The following is a 20,964-nucleotide window of genomic DNA, read 5'->3' as shown; positions in this document are numbered from 1 at the left end:
GTATTTGTTTTTATGCAAAGTTTGATTTTACTTCACAAATCATTTGGACTTTGTTCATGAACATGCTCCTGCCACTTAAATCACACCAGGAAAGTCCAGATCGCACCAACCCGCCACCATCAGCAAACGGCAGGAATGGGCTTCTGGCCCCCAAGCTAGAATTGATCGGAGAGGATGACACACTGGACAGCTACGACCTCTATGACCCCTATGGTGATGACCAGTCAGAGCGCGGGGATATGGACTTCCTGGAGATGGAGCTTGTGAGAAGTAAGTTCACACATAATTGGTCCCTTTGCTGAATCTGAATTCGGTTTCTCTCCATTAAGACCTTTGGAAAATGTTTTTCAAGTTTTATGATGAGAATACCTGGTGGTCCTGTCCTTATCATTCAAAAGAACAAAATAATTAGTTTGATTTTTTATAATTTGTATAAGTTCTGCCTTAGACTACATTATTTATTTCCAACCCTTCAGTTCAGCTTCATAAAATAAAGAAATGTTGAAGTCTGCAGATGGTTGGGCTGAATGCAGTTGGTAATCTGTGACACCAATACTGGATGACAAATTCTTCAAAGTTCAGAGTTCATTCAAATTAGATTTTTTTTATCTGAGAAAAGCTAAGCCTCCCATAAAGACCTACTTTGCTTTGAAAAAATGGGTAAAATAATTCTTCTTAAAAAAAAAAAAACTTTTGTATTTATCATCTTAATTGTGTCAGATCATAATTGCGATTAAATGTGCAAAACAGATTTGAGCAACCATATAGGAGCGAAATCTCCCCATTAATCAAAGTTTCATTTCTCTGCATCTTATCTTCTCTTAATTAGATAAAAAAAAAAAAACTAAAAAAAAAAACTAATCACCCTTCTCTTGGTGTTTCTTTAGGTAAAAGTGACAGTGTTCTCGCCATGGCAGACGCCACTCTCGACCACATGGACCATGATGCATTATTCCTCTGCCACATAGAGCCTTCCATCTTTGCCGACCGCCTCTCACCCTATCACAGCTCACCTCCAATGGCCGGTCCCCTCTTCACCTCCAATTACAACACTCAGACTACCAAGTTTGGCAACATCAGACGCAGCAGCAGCGCCGGCAGTCAAGATCTTCTCCGCTTCCAAACGAACAACCACCAAACACACGCTCCCAACGCGAAGGTCTCCCGCCTCTCTGCGTTCTTACAGGAAATGGAAAATGATGACGGTCAGGAGGCGCTGCTGAACAACCAGCTCAATGAGCAGAGGACACTGAACGGACGGCTGTTAGCCGGTGTAACTAATGCTGACGGAGACAACACTAACAAACTGAGCTCCAAAGGACAGGCCCATAGAGCTGGAATGGTCAAGGGTTGGTATTTTTTTTTAAAACATAGTTTTACTTATCAAGTCGTTTTTCTTCTGTCTTCATTACGTTAGCTAGATATTAAGACTAGAATCAGGGAAAACATTAGCCTGGCTCTGTCTACCAGCAAATATTGAGCTAATTTATCATCTGTAAGAAATAAATGAGCCATTCATTTTAAGGCTGAGTTGTAGGCTTCACTACTCTTTGACTATGAGGTCAACCACCAGCACAGATTTCATGAACGTTGTGCCTTTTGTAGTCTGAAAAACAGAAGTTTCAGAAGACAATTGATCCACTGTTTTGGTTATGTCGGAAGAGATCAATTATTTAGTGGCTTCCTTATCCACCACATTCTGTCTTATTTGACAAAACGATTTAGTGACAATGTTGTAACTTTGTTTTTTGTTTTTCTTTATTATTTCAGCGGCTAGTACAGGAGCCCCCATGCGGCAGCCCCGTCACCGTCACACCTTCTACCGCCAGCCGTCCTGCACCTTCTCCTACTACGGTCGAGTCGGTAGCCATCGCTACCGTTACCGCCGGGCCAACGCTGCTTTCCTCATCAAGCCATCTCGCAGCATGAGCGACCTGTACGAAGTGGAGGAAAGACACAGGAGGAGGAGCAGACAGAGGAACAGACACCGCAGTGGAAACACCAACTCTTCCAGCGGGGACACAGAAAGTGAAGAGGGAGAAGTAAGCGTCAATATTTAATTTTTTTCTTCTATTACCGGCTGTTCGTATTTCATGCGTTTCTGCGGGTCTAATCTTGTTTCCTCTTTTGAGGTCGAGACAACCGTGCGGCTGCTGTGGCTCTCCATGCTGAAGATGCCTCCTGAGCTGCTGCGGCTGTGCGCCTGTCACCTGCTCACTTGGTTCGCCATCATTGCCGAGGCGGTCTTCTTCACTGATTTCATGGGACAAGTCATCTACCATGGAGACCCTACTGTACGAGACTAAGCAGCTGCACACACCTAGAAAGATCACTGGATATATTCCTCGATGCGTCTGAAGTTTGATTACTTACGAATGAATGACTTTTCCATATCGATCTAAAAATCAAACATTTCAGACGAGGAAGTGTCCAAAGCTAAACCAAAAATCGACAGAGCTCCCATGTTTTTCTTTCTTCTCTCTCTTTAGGCTCCTGCTAACTCAACATTGCTTGAAAACTATCACAGAGGAGTTCAGATGGGATGTTGGGGACTGGTTATATATGCCATGACTGCCGCTACATGCTCAGGTAACACATTGAGCTCACTTGATATCATCATAAAAAAACATCATGTTCTTTGAAATAAACACCTAACTAATCCACCTTCTCCAGCTGTTCTCCAGAAATACCTTGACAACTTCGACCTGAGCATTAAGGTCATCTACATCCTGGGAACGTTGGGCTTTTCTATAGGTACGAACCACGGCACAGTGAAAAAAAAAGTTCAAAAGAAATGTGTGGGGAAAAAAAGTAAATGAGTCTTTATCTTTCTTGTTATAGGAACTGCGATCATGGCAATCTTCCCTAATGTGTACGTTGCAATGGTGATGATCAGCAGCATGGGCATCATCTCTATGAGTATCTCCTACTGTCCTTACGCTCTGCTGGGACAGTATCACGAAATGAAAGAGGTGAATGGGAATGTAATTGTATGTTTCAGATGTTTCTGACATTTTCAATGAGAACGAGTAGGCGCTGTCTCAGACTACAGAATCACAAAAAGTAAATGGTCTTGGTATTTGGCTGCTTTTTAACGTAATACTTTTAACTATAAAAACTGACATTTGCATGCAATAAGAATTCTGTTTTTTTACATTTTAAAATCCATGTTTTATATATAATAATATGGAGGACTTTAGAAATGGTGTCACTATTAGGAAACCAAAGAACACGATGTACCATTAGAAAAGTAAATGAGTTATTAAGCTCACAATAAACAAATGTTTCTTTCACCGACATTACGTAACTGTACCTTTCTCCGCCTCCTGCAGTACATCCATCACAGTCCTGGTAACTCTCGGAGAGGCTTTGGCATCGACTGTGCCATCTTATCCTGCCAGGTGACTGTTCATTTAGTCTCATGTCTGCTTAAGCACCTTAAACAGGCTGTTGTTAAGCACATGTTGTCTTACAGGTATACATCAGTCAGATCTTGGTGGCCTCGGCTCTGGGTGCTGTAGTGGAGGCAGTTGGAAGCGTCCGTGTCATTCCCATGGTGGCCTCCGGGGGCTCCCTTCTCGGATTTTTCACCGCCTGCTTCTTGGTCATTTACCCAACTCCAAACAGCCGGTGAGAGAATCTTCCTCGTAAACAAATGAGGTGTCTTGGCAAACGTTCGATATGAAGTAACGGCAGGCCAGATGACGTAGCTTTGCATTAGCGCCATAAGTAAATACTCCTTTTAGTCAAAAATGAATTCCTAACATGTGATTGTTTAATGATTGACAGGGACGTGGACTCATCCAAAGCTTCAGAGAAACGCGCTTTGACAAAGCTGGTAAATCCCACCAGCAGTGAAGTGGCCGTGGTTATCGAAAAACCTAGCTTCCTGAAACTAAACAAGTCTGGCAAGACCACCACCACCACCACTAAATCCTGTCACACGGAGAATGAGTCTGCTCTGTGATTGATTGGCTACATCGACAGACACGTTGCTGCAGAAACAACTAAAGAAATGTTTGAATTATAGCCGATGGAAAGACTCTGGGATGTGCAGCAGTAGGCAAACGTTTGGTCAACTCTTTGTGTCTTTTTTGGATTGCTGTTTTCTTGATTTGAAGACGGAAAAATAAAATCTGCCGTGGGACCAGTTTAACACCAGACCAACAAACCCAACACATAAGCAGACTGGTCCCAGTGCCGTTTAAGCCGTCGTTGAAATTCTTTTCTCCTAACCCTCGCGGATATCTGACTGATCCATTGTGGGTTGTCCAGAAATGAGCAATTCATAGTTTTAAGGAGAGGTCGTTTCTGTCTCTCAGGGCCTGTAGGAGGTGCTACTGATCCACCGCCTGGACAGGAAACTTCAGGGGACTCGCACACAAACTTACACGTGCACACACATACACCTCTTCATCTGGGGGGTCAACACAACAATCACATAAACTCCAGAATAATGAACATTGTTGATGAAAAGCTGCAATCATTCAAAATGCTGAAAATTGTTCTTCCTCGATGTGGATTATGCTTGATTGAATCTTTGCTACGTGATGTGGAAGATAACGACATGCGTGTGTGTCTGTTGACTTTGTTTCTCCAGTGAGGGCATTTGTTCACCAAAATGAAGCCAACACACTTTGGCTTTGTGGGACTTTGACACCACTCTGCGTCTGTAGCTTTAAGACTCGAGAGACTTTTGGAAGTGGCATTTTTTTTTTTCTTATCGAAGAGCCTGGCGACCGTTTCCTGAAAAAAGAAGAAGAAGTTTGGTCCTGATTACCCAAATGGCTTGTGAATGGATTTTTCATGTCTTTAATTGAGCCTTAAGGAGGCTTTGCTCTGAAGGGGAGAGCATGAGTGTAATGTTGCCTTTATATTCAGCTGAAAATACAAACTTGTGGTCAAATTCCAGGAAAGAAAGAACGTAGATTCAATGAGCATTGGCATTCAAATCTCAAATATTATTGTCACGACTTACGAAGGGCCCAGATAGATCTCTTTGTTTGTAATCAGACTAACCTACGTGCTGCACGGAACAGAAGCAGAGAAGAAACAAAACGGCAGGAGAGAGATGTGGAGTTGTTCTTTTTCTGTTTTAGCACAATGTTTGTGTCTGACTGCTAATTGGCTGAGCCTTCGTTGGAGGGGCGTTAAGTGGCAGTATGACAAGACTTGTTATTGGAGCATTGATGGAGGATTCAAGTTGCTTTCACCGAACTCTGCTAATTCTAATCTGTCTACAGCAGCAGATAAACTTATCTTAGATGCTCATTATAGCTGAGTTTTATACACTATATTAACGTTTAGAACAAGAGATAAGGATGAGAAGAAAATATATTAGTTAAATGGGATTTTTGGGAAATCCCTTTATTTTCTTTGTTCCCCAGAATTACATTCATAGATTAAAAAAAGCTATTCTCTGTATGCTAAATATGAAACGTCCCCCAGTAGACAGTTAGCTCAGTTTAGCAAAATAAGGATGTATTTTAGCGTAACAAATGTCTTCCCTGTTTCTGTTAACGTCATGTGGCTCCAGCTTCATATTAAACATACATGTTAGTGGCGGTATCAATCTGATCTAACAGTTTCCCCAAAATGTCGGACTAATCCGTTAAATGAATAAAGAATAAATGAGAGACTGTGACGGTCATGCAAGGAGAGCAGGGTGGTCTGTTGTGGTGAAATCGGTGTGGAAAACGGTTGCGGGTGTGTTTTTTTTTTTCTCTCCTCCATCTGTCAGGGTCAAAGGCTGAAGATTTTGGTCAGTTTTGCTATTGGCTCCATCAGCTGAAACATGCACACTTAAAGGAATCCAAATGTAAAGTGCAGTTGTTTGATTTACTAATGAAAGCAGATTGTATGTCACAGTTTATTGAAGCACTTATGGAGAAGCGTAGTCTTTAGAAGGGGATTCCATCACGACTACGTTGTTACATCTTTCACTTGTTGGTGTAGTTTTTTTTTTTTTTTAATAAAATAGATTCCATTATTTCAGGTACATTCAGTCAATCCCCAGCCAGACCAGAGGAAGTATGTTTGCTCTGTGACTGTGTTGCTATGATGGGATGATGACAAAAGACAAGGAGGTACAGATGCAGGGTTCTGTATGGCGTCTGTAACCACATGGGCAATAAAACATTCTGGATAAATAGACGCAAAACTTCACTTTATGGACAGAATTGAAGCTTAAAAAAAACTTCTGTTTTGGAAGGTTTGCATGCAACAATAGCAATATGCATGTATGCAACACCAAAGTATGACTTTGTACAAATCACTCAAGCTCTTTTCTTTATTGTCCTAATAGGTCAGGGATGTCTTTTTTGTAATGCATGGCTGGATGTTTGTATCTTTCTGTTTTAAACTTTACTGTGTATAGAAAAACCAACATGTACTTTTTAAGCTGAAGCATTGTGCTCGGGCTGAGTGATCACACTCTTAACAAGCATGTGACTTTGATTTATTTACGAGTAACGTTTCAGGCGACACACATCTTGTTGCTTTTCACTTCACTTCCAGGTGTTGAAACAAAAACAAGATGTGTGTAGTCTCTGAACAAACACTCCTTGTTAAAAGTGTAGACGAGAAACTCCAGGCCGTGAATACTTGAAGTGCAACTTGAGTGTTTTTGTTCCATTGCAGTGAAAAGTCTTTGATTTTTGGGTTTCTTCTTGTTTTTGTTTTTTTCTGTTCTTAAACGTCCCATGCCTTTTTAACGCAGACTCTGGAATGTTCAGACAGCAGCTCGGTTTGCTGGGAGATTGAGTTCTTACCTTTGATTACATCTTGTGACTTAAATGTTCTTGAATGTGAAGTGATTTCACCTGAAATCATTTTAATGTTGATGTTTGCGTAACCAAGGGTTGGGTGGGGTGCGGGGGTTTGACATTGCACAGAACTTGCACATGATACAAACAAACATTAGATTTGTGTTGCAAAAGAAAGAAAATATAAAACTGTGGATATTTATTTTTTGTAGCTTTCTTTTCTAAGGTCACTTTTTCTTAGTTTCCAAAAGAATTCATTCAAGCTATTCTGTTTGCTGTTATGGGAGTTGTTACACAAGTGGACTGGATCGTGTGTGTGTGTGTGTGTGTGTGTGTGTGTGTGTGTGTGTGTGTGTGTGTGTGTGTGTGTGTGTGTGTGTGTGTGTGTGTGTGTGTGTGTGTGTGTGTGTGTGTGTGTGTGTGTGTGTGTGTGTGTGTGTGTGTGTGTGTGTGTGTGTGTGTGTGTGTGTGTGTGTGTGTGTGTGTGTGTGTGTGTGTGTGTGTGTGTGGGCAGTCTCAGCTGCTCAGGTGTAAGGAACGGGGCAAGAGTGTGTCAACAAATCAGTGTTTGTTTTTTTGATTCTGGTTCTCCTTTCTTTGCAATCACCTGGTTTACACTTAACTCTGGAATTGATGGCTGCATACTGTGGGGGTTATTTCTGAGTCTTTAATTTTCCGGTGTTTTAACCCAAGTAGAAAATATCCTTTTTTTGTTTTTGTTTGAACTTGAGGCAGAGCCACAAGTGAGAGTTTGGCCTTTGCACTTTACTCAGTGGCAGCCATATTGGCTCCACCCTCCTGATCACTGAATGAATGTTGCGATGTGGTGATGCCGGCTCATAGTCCAGCTGTCAGCAGCATGGCTGTAATGCTGTTACGTCCAACCTGGCCGGACTCTGTCTGTGTGGCTCTGCCTCAAGAACACTGTGTGTTAAAGACTGAGGAGAGCGATGCCTATACTTTGATCTACACAGAGATTAAATCAAGAAGAATATACTTAAAGAATGGGAAAGCAAGTACGTGCAGTGTACTATATATAATATGCCTTGTTATATGGAAAAAAAAGATGTAAATATACAGATTTCTCTCTAGTTTCTTCTTTTTTTTGCTGCTATAAAAAAGATGATTATTTTTGTTAGTAGTTTTGTTTTCTATATAAAGACTGTATATATCTCTATGTTCTGTAAATATGCTTGAGCCTTCATATGTAGGACTCTGGATGAACACTGTATGGAACGCACCTTTAAAATCTACTCAGAAGTAAACCAACAAAGACTCCTTTCATTCTTTTTCCATCATGAATGCACAACGCAAAATACGAGGCCATCAATGAAGTGAAACTCAAATGAAACTGACTGTTGAACGTGTGCAATACATGCACAGATATAAAACTTAAGGAACTTGTTAAGATAATGGTCAGGGTGCTTTTGAATACTTTATATATATATATAAATACAAATGAATGATAGTCTTTGACGTTACAGGGAATTTAGACTTTTACCTGAGCGTTTCCGATGTTTGGCATCACTTTATCAAGTCATGATATAATGACCATCAGGTACTTTAAGATTTTAAATGTCTATGTTGTAAGTTTTAATGCCTGTTAAAGCTGCCAAGGGTTATGAGCAGTGGTGAGGCCTACTCTTAATTTTCCCCATGTTTTTTAATGTGACCCATCGAGCAGAGGATAAACAGCCTCTCTTAAAAACAGCATATTTAGTTAGTGAGTAATAGCCAATAAGAGACAGAGTAGGGGGGGGAATTGAAAAAAAAAAAAAAAAAAAGTTAGCATTTATAAAGTGGGTATACTCTGTATACCTGCGTATTCCCTGCACTACACCTCTGGTTATGAGTGAGACTAAGATTTACAATAACTTATCCATTTTACAGTTAAGAGAAGCAAGGGAAGACATTGTGGCAGAAAACATGACTACACACATGTACAGGACAGGGTCCGAAAAAAGAGAGACAAGGGGTGTTGATAAGAAATGAAATAAAGAGCATGTGACAATTAAATTGTTGCCTGTTTGAATCATAGACTGTAATAAGCCCAAAACGCTCAGGTTTCATTTCGGCTCAATAATTACTGTGTGATTAGTTTGCCAGCTAACAGTCAAATCACTGCTGAGATTCTTTCAACACCGCAGAGAATTGTCAAACAAACTTGATAATTTACCGAACAAGAATCGTTTCAGTGACATTTCATCATCTGTGTGACCGTGGCTGAAGTAACCTGCCGACTCAGCACCTCGAAAGAAGTCGTCTGGTTTCCCTTGATGCCTTGTGATAGCACTGCTGAGAGAGGAGAGGAAGCTCAGACCACTTTGTTCCTGCAGACTCAGATTTCTCTCCCTCACACAGGGTCCGGGCCCCCTCGCTTTTCCCTACAGACACCAAAGAAGGAACTCGAAACCAGTTTGCGCACATGTGTTTGCACAAGTGTCTGACCCAGACTAGTCATGTGACCTTCACCACCAGCTGATGGGACATGTGCTTGTGTTATGTGAAGTACTTAGGTATAAACTTACAGGCAGTAACATTACGCCGTCTAAACTGAAATGACTTTCTGCCCCTCTCTACTGGAGACCTTAACCCGACCCTTAAAGGAGAATACCATGCAATATAATAACTCATGTGGAGTCCCAGCTGGAATATAAGATTTGTCAAACTAACTAACTTTTATATATAACCCATATATTTGAGGTGTACCCTTTCAACATATATAGTTTATTCAACTAAATTTTAGGTAAAAATTCAGATACAAATTTGTGTAAAAATTTCCCCAGTTGAACTTTTAGCTATAAAAGAAACCAATATTAATTTTTAGCATAGTTATTTAGGGAGACGATGCAATCTTCAAGTTTAACCAGAATGATCGAAGTGTCAAAAAGGCTAAAAAACTAACAACAAAAAAAACACTTTGAAAACATATTTAAAGTGATCCTTTTTTTGTCACCTTGAATTTTATTCCAGGACTATCTCAAATGTGCGTGGATGCGTTCATGACAGGTGAAACATCGAAGCACTTTCCTACAAACATGTTAAATATCAACACTTCTGAATCTCCTGTACAAAAACCAAAAGGAGTCAGTCTTTGTCATGATCTGTACAAGTTCTTTATTTCGTTGTAAGCACAGCTTTGTTAAAGCACGGAGGAAACAACAGTGGAAACTATAATTTTACAACAAGAGGAAGGAAAGAAAGACACGATGAAGAGGAGAGGAGAAAATGGTGACAAGACCTTTTTTTTTTCAGAGCTGTAAATAATACTTTTCTACAAGTTTCTCAACAGTGAGAAAACATGAAGTGTGAGAGAGACTACGGCACTCGCAAAAGAGAGAAAGAGAAAATAAAAACAAGGGTGTGTGGGGGGAGAGATCTTCTAAATGACAGTTATTGGATAATCCGTTTGAATATATAGATACATATCCACTATGTGATAATAAGCCATGTCCTGTCATACTTCACGTAGGAAGCGGCACACGCTCGTCTTTCTTCCCATGGAGTTTTCTGAAATGGCTGGACTTCATATTAATTTAAAACCCCCAGGCACACTGATTCTGAACATCGCCAATTTAAAATTATTTTTAAAACGTTATCTCATGCATAGCCAAGCACACGTCTCCTCTACGCTGGAATCTGACAATGTTCTGTCTTTATTACGAGCAGGCGTGACCCACTGTGACTGTGTGTTAGTGCTGCACGGTGTATCGCGGTCGTACCTATTTATTTGCTCTTCAGCACCTTTTTGAGGGAGAGAAAGTGTGTGTGTGTGTGTGTGTGTGTGTGTGTGTGTGTGTGTGTGTGTGTGTGTGTGTGTGTGTGTGTGTGAGAGAGAGAGAGAGAGAGCGGGAGAGAAAACACCAGACTTTAAAACTCGCTGCAGTAAAAACTCGTGGCGTAAAATTACTCCAAACTATGACACAATGTACATTTACATTCCTGTCTACCTGGCCCCAGTTACTGGTTGTTCAAGGAAAGACACAAAGGCGACACCGTTTGTTCATCTCAGCCTTGCTCGATAAAACTCAGCCCCCCCCCCCCCCAACCAAATAGAAATATGAGATCCATGCAGTTTCATCACTTTCTGTTGACATCAAGAGGACTCCGAGAGGATTCTGTGTTGTTTGAGAACTAAAGGAAGTGGAGAGGACGGACGGTTTCCTCCATGAGTGGTTAGTGACAAACCTGCGTGACTGGATGTGTGTTATCTGTTCATGTTTAAAGCAGATGGAAAGGTTCGGTTCGATCAGGGTGGATCCTTGGTGACGGTCAGGGAGAACTACAACACTCCTCTCTTCTGCACCATACAGGAAATGCACGAGGACTGTTAGTCTGTGTGTGTGTGTGTGTGTGTTTACATGTTGATGTGAGCAGTCTGTGTTAGGTTGTGTGTGTTTTTATTTTCTCAGCCTGTTCATGAAGACGTTTAGGGTTTGTAGAGCAACGTTGTAGTTCTGCAGTCGCCCTGTGAGAGGGCGCTGTCGTCTCCTATAAGCCCTCAGATGGAGGTTCAGCACCGCTGGAGCCAGACTGGGCGCGCTTGATGTACAGATTTAACAGCTTCAGCTGTGGACACACAAAGACAGACAGACAGACAGAGGAGAAATATGAAATAAGGTAGAGCAAAACACGTCTCTTGGAGTTGGGGAGACGTCAAACCCGGTGTTTACTGAGGAAAAAGTACTGGCTTAAAACGTAGTTTCCTTCGTGTATTATCATGCAGTGTGTCTGTCTTCACATCCTAGTCGTGGAATCTTAGAGGCTTAAAATGTGCCAAAGGAGACCGGTTTTTGAAGTTGTCTTAACCGTGATAGTTTAATGTAAGACTTCAATGATTTGATTGTTTTTTCAGGTTGTGGAAAGACAGATGATCTTCTTTGCTTAACGCGGAGGTTACCTTGCTGCTGGAGAGCTGGTTGAGGTGGGGTTTGAGGTCCTCCCCTATCACTGCGTAAATGGCCACCAAGCAGAACACACAGGCTTTCCTCACGCTGCTCTCAGAGTTATCGTAGCCCTGTTCAACCAGAAGAGGATATTAGGAACCTGAAGGACTCGCAGAGCGTTTTCATTCAGCATGTGTGGTCAGCTACATTAGTCGAACACTGAAATGCTTCTGGAAAGAGTAAAACTTTTAATTCAGAATAAACTCCTTATATTAAAACGTCTCCAAAGTCAGTTCTGTGATTTAAACATATGATGACTATGTGGGCGGTACCTGTATGAGTCCTGGCACGATCTCAGGCAGCAGGCTGACGAGGCCTTCCCGGGGAACCCTCTCCACCACTTTGGTCTGCATCTTTATGGCGGCCAGGTTGGTGGGGTAGTCGGCGGACTGGATGATGGGACACAACACCTTGATACACTGGTCAGGACTGATGGACAACGCCAACATGGCTGCCGTCTCCTCGGCTGCTCTCACCACCTGCAGAAACACACATTGAACGTCGTTTGTTTACATCACACTCACAAACCAAACGCTTCATTCAGCGTTTCATGTCGTTCACGTGATCGCTTTTTTCCCCCCCATCTCAGGGGGAGAGACGTCTAAATGAAGAACAACACGAGCCGCACTGATTGGTGTGTTGGAGTACCTCTTTGTGGTGGTCTTTGTGAGCCTCCAGGGACTTCATGATGGTGAGCTCTGCATAGTTTTTAAACCTCCAGGGCTGTTTGCAGAGAATCTCCCTCAGCACCCGCAGAGCCAGCGTTCGTATCAAATGCTTCGAGAAACACAAACGTTCAAGTTCAAAGGGGAATATTCATTTGTTTGTGTTAACCGTCACGGCAATGAAGAGCGTGTCCTACCTCTCTGTCCCCCATCGTCTCCAACAGGAGCAGCAGGATGGTCTTGAAATGTTCATCCCACACCTGCAGGGTGTTTTCGCGAATCAGCTTTAGAAGCTCGCACAGCGCCGCCTTCCTCTCCTCAATGCGCTCGTTGTGATTGGACAACTCCTTGAGCAGCTCTGCCACCAGCTCTGATTGGTCGATGCTGCTGTCTGTTGAGATTGATGGAAAGAAATGAGCTTTGATTAAATAATGAAGAACAGTTTTTTTGTTTGGTTCATATTTTTTTCTTCTTCTTGTATTTTTGTACCATCTGTGAGTTGCTCAGAGTCGTCCATGCTGGTGTCTTTGCGACTGTGTTTAAAGGGAGAATCACCAAAGTGCTCGCGGGCTCCTCGGGGACTGGAGGAGAGCAAGGGGGTGTTGAGGAGGGACGTCTTGTTGTCCAGGGCCATACGGCCTCCGTCCACAAAGTCTGACACTCTGCTGTCACAGTCTCCCTGTTGTGATAAAAAAAACAAAAAAAAAAACACTTGGAGTTTTAGCAGATTCACATATTTGTCAAAGTAAACAAACTTGACTTAAATATGAGGTCAATATTTCCTCTTTTTATCATTGTGTGTGCGTTCGGCGTGTGTCTAGATGTTTTCTATTGGTGTTAATTGGCTCAGGCTTCCACGTTTTTTTTCTTACTGCCACAAATGGCTCTCACAACAGAATGTGAGCCAAAGTCTGAAACATGTTTCATAAAGGAGTTCAGTCAATCCCTCCGAACTCAGCTTTTTCAAATCTACCCATCCACCAATTTGAGCCACTGAGCTGTGGGAGGCGCTATAGAGTCATTTATAAACGTCCTTAAATCTCGCACAGAGCCGCTGCTTGTCAACAGGCAAGGCAGGCAACCGCTTGGGGCCCCAGACCACTCAGGGGCCCCCGATGGCTGACAAACTTTTACCCAACAGTAGAAGCTTAAAATGTGTTCATTTTGCAATGACTGTAGGAAACGTCCCTGATGGGGCCCCATCCTAAAGCTGCGTCTCAGCACAGCACTGTCAATGAAAATCACTTAAAAAATGAAGAGAGAAGAACATTGGGACACTGCTGGATATAATAGCGGTTGCAGGGGCCCTTAACTATTTTTTGCCTGGGGGCCCCAGCACCCACTATAATACATAGACAATTTACATACTAATATTCAAAAGACAAAGAGCATGGAAGGAAAGGAACTTTATTTATCAGTCAGGAACGTCAGTGTGGTGCGCACACAGTGTGCTCTACTGACCTCGTCTCCCTCCCGCCGCTGAATGGGTTCATTCATGTCCTCTTGGCTGCGAACGCTGAAGTTCTGGATTGCCTCAGTGACACCTTTCAACGAGCTGTAGATGTCCTCCGAGTTCATGTTCTCCGTGTCGTAGTCGAATGCACTGCACACAAACCAAACAAAACAAAGGCCACTGAGCCAGGGGATGTATTTAACACAGCGTAACAGACACAGAAAAACTAAGATCCACGATTCCTGAGAGGGTCTGCGTCACCCAAGTCCTCCATGGGACGCTTCAAGGCAAAGTAGTCGCAGAAAACCCCCCCCAAAAAAACAAACCAGCCATGAAAATAAGCTCTCCAATCCACGAGATGCTTTCAAAGGACAGTCACAGTCAAAGGACTGCTGTGTGTTTGAGTCCAGCCTTTAGGAAGCGACCGGTACCCTTGGCTCCCCAACAGAAGGGAACCAAAATAGTAGGACAGTAAGGAATGGTTATGTTTGTACCATTCCCAACTTTTGACAGAGGAAACACTCATTAAAGTGCAACGAACCAAACTGAAGCGGTGGAAACATGGTTATATACGCTGCACATTCATCATTTCTAATAGTTTCATTAGTCCACTCTTATTTCTAAATTACATTAGAATTTAAATTAAATGAATGGATTGTTGTGTGTGTGTGTGTGTGTGTGTGTGTGTGTGTGTGTGTGTGTGTGTGTGTGTGTTACCTTGGTGAGGGGGTGTTCTGGGAGGTATTGGTGGGGGAAGTGACCGGACTGGACCAGTTGGCAGGAGATCGAGGAGTGTGGCGCGTCAGAGGGCTTCCCATTGATGCCTGAGAAAGTAATTACATTAAAAAAAAACAAAAAAAACAAGTTAGTCTTTAAACCACCGCGTACCAACAGTGTCTAAAACAACCAACAGCAGAGTTTGCATGTGTGTGTGTTTACCTGTGCAACATTTCCAGTGTTCTTCAGGTGGTTCTGAAGCAGTCTGGTGGCTCCATCCTGGAAGGTTTTGGGCAGAGCTGCCAGCAGCATGGTGAACTCTGGCGTGTTGAGCTGAAACAGAGAGATCAGCACCGACTGTGCGGCCTGCAACACACAGAATGCCTCGTTGTTAAAAAAAAAAAGTGTTATAGAGCATACAAATGAGCCAGCATTTACAAGTGTTACAAGACAATCATGGTTGTGTGACTTCTCAGGTTTGTGTTGCAGCACCTTTCTGACGTCAGAACTCTTTGGTTCAGTCGTCCACGTGATGATACGAGAGACGGCCAGCCGAGTCTCACTGGAGTTCACAAAGTCTGGAGCCTCCATCTGTAACGTCAGCGTCTCGATGTACTTCAGGATGGCCACTTTCACCTGGGATACAAAAACACAGGTTTACAAAAACATGAGTAAAGATTGATGAGTCAAGAATAAACTGCGTGGCCAATATCAACCTGTGAAAATACAAAAAACAGTAACCACAAAATTACGCGCTTGGGAAAAAAAAGAAAAGAAAGAATAGAAAAAAAAAAAGACCACTCATGTTCACAGTCAGCATGTAGAATCACAGCAGACTGTGAATCTCTTGCAGGTCTGAAAATGAAAACAAATCTGATGAATTAGTGACATAAAACAAAATGCATTCATGGTAATGCCTGCGTGAACTCCAAAACACACATCGTTCAAAAGACAACAAAAAAGGAAAACACAAACAACAACAGAAACAAATAAATGCAAACTTCACTGCAGATATCAAAAACAACAACAACTGACTCCTGCTCTAATTCTCTTCCAAACGTCTCTCCTCTTCTTTGTTTCTTAAAAAAAAGAAAAAAGAAAAGCACCTTAAGGACCAGAACTTTCTCCAAATCACCTACGTATATGCGCCACATAATTGCTCCCCCCGGAGCGCACTGACCTGGGAGGACTGGCTCCAGGCTGCCGCCTGCTCGTCTAGAGAGCAAGCGTGGCGCCGCGCTCTGGGGGGGAACAATTTAACCCCGGACCCTCCCCTGCCTCGCCCGCAACACGAGCTCCGTGCAGGCTTCAGAGAGAGAGAGGAGAAGCACCGCGTCAATTAACGGAGACAGAAAGGGAGGCGAGGACAGGGGAGGGCACGGGGAGACAAGAAAGCAAAAGAAAAAGGAAAGGGGAGGCAGGGAGGGTGCGGAGGGTCTAGGGGGAGTAAAAAGATAAAAGGAGGCTTGGGCGATTGTGACTTTTATTATCTATTCTGAAAAATGAGTAGTACCTAATGCTGCCACATGATGGCAGCACAGAGCTCTGAATTCTTACACTATAAATCTGTTCATGGATCGCAACGCCACAGTTGACTTCTCGTCATGCTGTATAGCATTATGTTACGTACTTAGAACAGCATAATCTCTACACTTGTGGTCATAAAGAAAGTGTGTGAGCTCATCATTGAAGCCCCCCCTCCAACACTGTCAACATCTGAAAGGTTATATTCTTGTTTTTCTGGAATCGTCATTTCGAAACTTTCTACAAATAATACAAGCCGAGAGGAAATTAAAAGTCCAGGATGTTCCAAATATTTTCTCTCCATCACCTCAGCCTTTTTCTACTGTTAAAAAGTTTGTACGTTTTTGAATTAGAATGAAATCTTAAAGAATTCAACTGATAGTGATCGATCAACATGAATTTTATTAAAAAAAGAAGACAGACTGTAAAATTAATTATTATAATTATATTATACACTATATATTTTATTTTCTTTCTTTCTCAACTGATTTTGTTCTAAACAGAATGTAAATAGCAAAGGTTCCCCTTTCTTTTAAAACAGGGCAAGTAAACAGATTTAACATGTTCTTCACAATTTTCTAGTGCTTGAATAACAGTTTGCCCATAACTTGGATTATTTTATTAAACACAAATAAATTGTTAGTTTGGCCTTAATTTAGCTTTAGCTGTACAATAACCAAAACATGACTACAGCAAAAGAAGGTAAGAACAATAAAGTTTGGGGTTTCATTGCACACACACAGTATTACTGTATGTCAGAGGGATTGGTTTAAACTGGTTAAGTAGATATTTAGATAAAAGACAAGAATATGTGCTACTTTCTGGTAATATATCTGATTATATGAACAATGAATGTTTAGTCCCTCAGGGTTTGGTTTTGGGGCCCAAGCATTTTAAATTGTATATTCATGATAACACATGACGATGAGCGAAACGGTTTTTGTTTGTTTGGCAGAGGATTTAAAAACTAACGAGACAACTTAGCGTTTAAGTCATACTAATCAAAAAACGATGACATGGTTGTCCGATCCATGGATGGAGTTTATATTGAAAGAGTGTTCCCAATTTCATTTTGAAGTCTGATCATGGAAGACTAACTTTGATAGTTAAAGTAGCGAATTTAAACAAAGGCGTAAAAAAATATATATCTTAGAACAGGAAAACAATGTAAGAATAAGGTGAAAGACTGAAAGGAACAAGGTGTGGGAGGGGATACTTTTGGGGTTAGGAAAGCTTGAAATAAGAGATGGGTGAGGTTATAAAGTTGCCCTAAAACAAAAGGTTAGTGACAGAGAGGGAGGAGAAGGAGATGATGGATGAGGAAAAGGAGAATAGAAGCTTGAGGAGAGTGCCCACACCGAGCAGCAGTGCAAAAAAGCCAGCAGAGCGGCTCCATCAACTGCCAGCCAATCACAGCCCAGGATTCAGGTTTTTTTTTTGGGAGGCGGGGCCAGCATATACAGGCATGAGGTCATATCAGAACAGCAGTTACCATGGCTACACAGTCTCTGAATTTCGAACCTTATCTTCCCTTTCATTACCCTCCATCCCTCAGATATAAACAGAAACAGTAAGCTAGCTTTGATATAAAGACACGCGTAGTATAATCACAGTCACACAAACGTCAGATATGTGCTTTACCTTGAGGTTGGGCGTCTGCGTCTGGTCCACCGTGAACCTCATGAGAATTGTAAACTGGAGATCATTGGGGAAAGACTCTCTGCCAAAAAAAAAACACAATCCAAAAAATTAAAATTAAAATTCCAGCTCACACAGCAACACAACTCACATCTGTCATTTGTCTGTAGTTCAAACAAACTACACTAAAAGCGTATTGCAGTTTTTGTAAACGGCAGAGGAATACAAAAAAATAGGTGATACATTTTTCTACCATTTAAGCAAATGTTTAACACCTGACAACCAGGCTCCTCGACTTATGTATTATTTCATCTATAAAAAAGTTTATATGCACTTACCATGGCTCATAAAAAAGCCCTTAACTCAGTATACATATGTGAGTGTGAAACCCACCGTGTGATATCCAGGGCTCTCTGAACTTTGGCCTGTACGGAGCCCAGCAGGTCAGCACCCATTTTCTTCAGCAGCTGTGTGAGCAGGACAAACAACCAGTCCTGCAGATCCTCCTTGTGGACCAGGATAAAATCTACCAGCGTCTCCAGGAACATGCTGAACACCTGAACACAAAGAGTTTAAATTACACATGGACCCGGTCACTAAACTACTTACGTGATTAGTACACAGCATGCATTTACAAGATGAAGACAAAAAAGTGTCACATCTGACCAAACATTTTCTCCCAGTGTGAAGTTAGTGGTTATCAACTCTTCTTTGCAGCAGCACACCAACATTCCCAAACACCAATTAAGGCTAAATCACCAAAAACGTACGTACGAATAAAAACACATCAATACTAAATAACAAGCAAAAAACGATGTAACAAAGCCAGGACAGTGTCGTTAAAGGCAGCATTATTTAAGGCGGATTAGTGAGTGATTGTTATGTTGTTTGTGCTGGTAACTGGTTATCCAATCAGATTAATGAAGCGGATTTTCATCCAAACACACTGAACACAGTTTCACACTTACTCTCTATAGAGAGTTCCGGAGTGGGGAAGCATGAGGGAGAGAGAGACACATCTGTTAGCATCCGGACAGAGAACAGCTGATGGGAATTATCAGGACTTTCAATCCAATATTTGCTAAATTGAGTGAGACACATTGTGTAAGAGTAACAACACCGTAACAAAGGTGAGGTGATGTTTTTATGTTTTTTTGCACACCAGAAAGGAACTGAGAGAATAATAAAAGAAATTAAAAAAAAAAATAGGGAGACAGAGAAGAGGGTGAAAAAAACAGATGAAGATAAGAATCCATGGCGTGATGCGGTACCTTGAAGGAGGCTGAGCTTATACCGGATTCTGCCGTTCCGTACACCCTGCCGGAGTCTCGCTGAAATTCATCAAATCGTCAAACACGTCAAAAAACGAGAGGGGCAGGGAGTGGAGGGCTCACACACCTTACGTTATGTGTGAGGCACTCGGAAAAAAAAAAATCGCCGTAAGAAAAGTGGCAGAGTTAGAGAGAGAGAGAGAGAGAGAAAAAGAGAGAGAAACTCAGCAGGTTAATCAGAGAAGAGCTGGCAGCTGCAGTGTGTGGAAGTGCGTCTGTGTGTGCGCTCAGTGTCGTTGCTCTGAGTTGCAGCGAAGAGAGGGAGGGGACAGAGAGGGAGTGGCAGCGAATGCATTGAGAGACAGCCGGCGTGTCGGCTGCTGAACATTTACAGAAACAATCCAGCAAGACGGCGGACGAAGAGTGAGTTCACACGCAACCTCAGGCATGGCATGCCGTTAGGAGAACAGTCCGTCGCACACTCTGCATGCCTAGGTTTATGTTGGAGTGTGTTTATCCATGTTTGTATTTGAAAACGTTTTTGCCCTGTTTGTCTCCAACCGTAACTTTAACACCCATCTGTGTGTGGTTATCAATAAATACTTGTCCTTGTTTTGGCAGAATCCGGTACAGTGCAGGATGGTGAGGTAAACAAATAATATGAAACCAAAGTCAAACTGAAGTGGATGAAAAATGAATCCATGTGAGGTGATTTTGTAAAAGAGTGCTGGAGACTCCTTGTGTGAAGACTTGCTCTGCATGCAGCCATACCTTACTGTGAGGATCTGCAAACATCCGGGTGAAGATTTCACATAGTCTCTTCAGTTCCACTCGACTGCACATCAAAAATGAAAGCTGGTTAAATAAAAATCAACAATCCTTCAAGACTTCACACACACACACACACACACACACACACACACACACACACACACACACACACACACACACACACACACACACACACACACACACACACACACACACACACACACACACACACACACACACACACACACACACACACACACACACACACACACACACACACACACTGTGGCTGACCTGAGGGTGCGTTGGTTCTTGAGCAGTGCCTGTAGGCCCAGAAGCCCCTCCTTCCTTTCTGACAAGTTCGCACTGGCACATCGGTTTAGCACCTAACAAACAAGAAAAAAAACAACACAAAGTTGAAAACTGTTAAAAGGAGAGGAGGTCCTCAAATTAAAATTCAGAGTTGACGTGGCATTATTACTCCTGAATGTCCGATTGATTCAACAAAAGCTGTTCTTTGAAAAGGCCTTTCTGCGCTGACTGTTCAAAGCAGGAACTGTGTGCTACTCTACATCACCATTCTGTTTTGTATTTCTGTAACTCCAAAATCGACTCTAATCGAGCGGGGGAATCAGGCAGGATTTTTGAGCAGCATGCTGAAAGAAAGACACAATGTTAACAGCTAATTAAGAGCAACTCTAAATGTCTTCAAACTGAGGACACACGGTGTTGGAGCATCTTGCATCATTATTGTTTGGAAAGTAGCCTCCCTGACAGAGGCTTTCAAACATTAGGGTAGACAAGGGAGGAAGATTGTTATCATATAATAGAGCCTTCAAACCGATTGGCTTTAATGTTTAAAAAGGGCGAAAGAACCTGAGACGAACATCTTTCGGTCAGGAAAACCAAAATCAAAGAAATAAGCCATCAGCTATCTGGGCTATCAAAGTTTCCTTTATTTTTGCTCTTTGTTGTTGACGCTGACCTCGGCTACATCTTCTGTCTGTCTCATGTAGGTGGGGATTGCCCCTCCGTTCCTGGAGCTGTAGGATCTCTCTGAACAGGCGCTGGACGCGTCGCTGTTAGCATCATCATCTGAGTACATGCTGTAGTTTTCATACCGCCTCCGGGCAGGCTTCTTCTGCGGGAAAGAAAGGACAGAAATAGAGAAAGGACATGAAATTAAAATGTAAGTGACATTACACTGAAAACAAA

At 42.2% G+C, this 20,964-nt stretch overlaps 2 protein-coding genes and 1 long non-coding RNA gene across 5 annotated transcripts in view; 2 read left to right on the top strand and 1 right to left on the bottom strand.

The window, feature by feature from the left end:
* LOC306838962 (solute carrier family 45 member 4-like) overlaps positions 1 to 8,037 on the top strand; it is a 41,312-nt gene extending 33,275 nt beyond the window's left edge. Inside the window, exons 4-14 of the mRNA XM_079367402.1 lie at positions 90 to 270; positions 888 to 1,349; positions 1,771 to 2,042; positions 2,133 to 2,294; positions 2,490 to 2,589; positions 2,674 to 2,754; positions 2,842 to 2,972; positions 3,333 to 3,401; positions 3,476 to 3,630; positions 3,790 to 7,128; positions 7,279 to 8,037. Of these exons, the coding sequence (XP_079223528.1) occupies positions 90 to 270; positions 888 to 1,349; positions 1,771 to 2,042; positions 2,133 to 2,294; positions 2,490 to 2,589; positions 2,674 to 2,754; positions 2,842 to 2,972; positions 3,333 to 3,401; positions 3,476 to 3,630; positions 3,790 to 3,967 (1,791 nt within the window). The 3' untranslated portion in view covers positions 3,968 to 7,128; positions 7,279 to 8,037. The remainder of the gene's footprint in view (positions 1 to 89; positions 271 to 887; positions 1,350 to 1,770; positions 2,043 to 2,132; positions 2,295 to 2,489; positions 2,590 to 2,673; positions 2,755 to 2,841; positions 2,973 to 3,332; positions 3,402 to 3,475; positions 3,631 to 3,789; positions 7,129 to 7,278) is intronic.
* An 805-nt stretch (positions 8,038 to 8,842) lies between these two features.
* The window catches only part of LOC306839840, a 102,912-nt gene continuing 90,790 nt past the window's right edge, over positions 8,843 to 20,964 (top strand). Inside the window, exon 1 of the long non-coding RNA XR_013781265.1 lies at positions 8,843 to 10,526. This is a non-coding gene — a long non-coding RNA (uncharacterized lncRNA). The remainder of the gene's footprint in view (positions 10,527 to 20,964) is intronic.
* The window catches only part of clasp2 (cytoplasmic linker associated protein 2), a 50,148-nt gene continuing 39,050 nt past the window's right edge, over positions 9,867 to 20,964 (bottom strand). For 2 of the 3 annotated variants that reach the window (XM_079368747.1, XM_079368748.1), the window contains 15 exons: positions 20,735 to 20,890; positions 20,044 to 20,135; positions 19,750 to 19,813; positions 18,101 to 18,264; positions 17,711 to 17,789; positions 15,038 to 15,181; positions 14,768 to 14,911; positions 14,546 to 14,652; positions 13,837 to 13,978; positions 12,865 to 13,054; positions 12,573 to 12,766; positions 12,359 to 12,487; positions 11,983 to 12,189; positions 11,665 to 11,781; positions 9,867 to 11,333 (listed from right to left, as the gene is read on the bottom strand). In XM_079368747.1, coding sequence (XP_079224873.1) covers positions 11,256 to 11,333; positions 11,665 to 11,781; positions 11,983 to 12,189; positions 12,359 to 12,487; positions 12,573 to 12,766; positions 12,865 to 13,054; positions 13,837 to 13,978; positions 14,546 to 14,652; positions 14,768 to 14,911; positions 15,038 to 15,181; positions 17,711 to 17,789; positions 18,101 to 18,264; positions 19,750 to 19,813; positions 20,044 to 20,135; positions 20,735 to 20,890 — 2,007 coding nt within the window. In that variant the 3' untranslated portion in view covers positions 9,867 to 11,255. Of the gene's footprint in view, positions 11,334 to 11,664; positions 11,782 to 11,982; positions 12,190 to 12,358; positions 12,488 to 12,572; positions 12,767 to 12,864; positions 13,055 to 13,836; positions 13,979 to 14,545; positions 14,653 to 14,767; positions 14,912 to 15,037; positions 15,182 to 17,710; positions 17,790 to 18,100; positions 18,265 to 18,676; positions 19,039 to 19,749; positions 19,814 to 20,043; positions 20,136 to 20,734; positions 20,891 to 20,964 lie in introns of those variants that run through there. The other variant, XM_079368749.1, reaches the window with a different exon arrangement.

The sequence above is a fragment of the Symphodus melops genome (assembly GCF_947650265.1).
Source record: "Symphodus melops genome assembly, chromosome: 18".
NCBI classification, from domain to species: Eukaryota; Metazoa; Chordata; class Actinopteri; order Labriformes; family Labridae; genus Symphodus; species Symphodus melops.
Note: the sequence above shows the minus strand (reverse complement) of the source record. Positions and strands in the feature narration are given on the sequence as shown.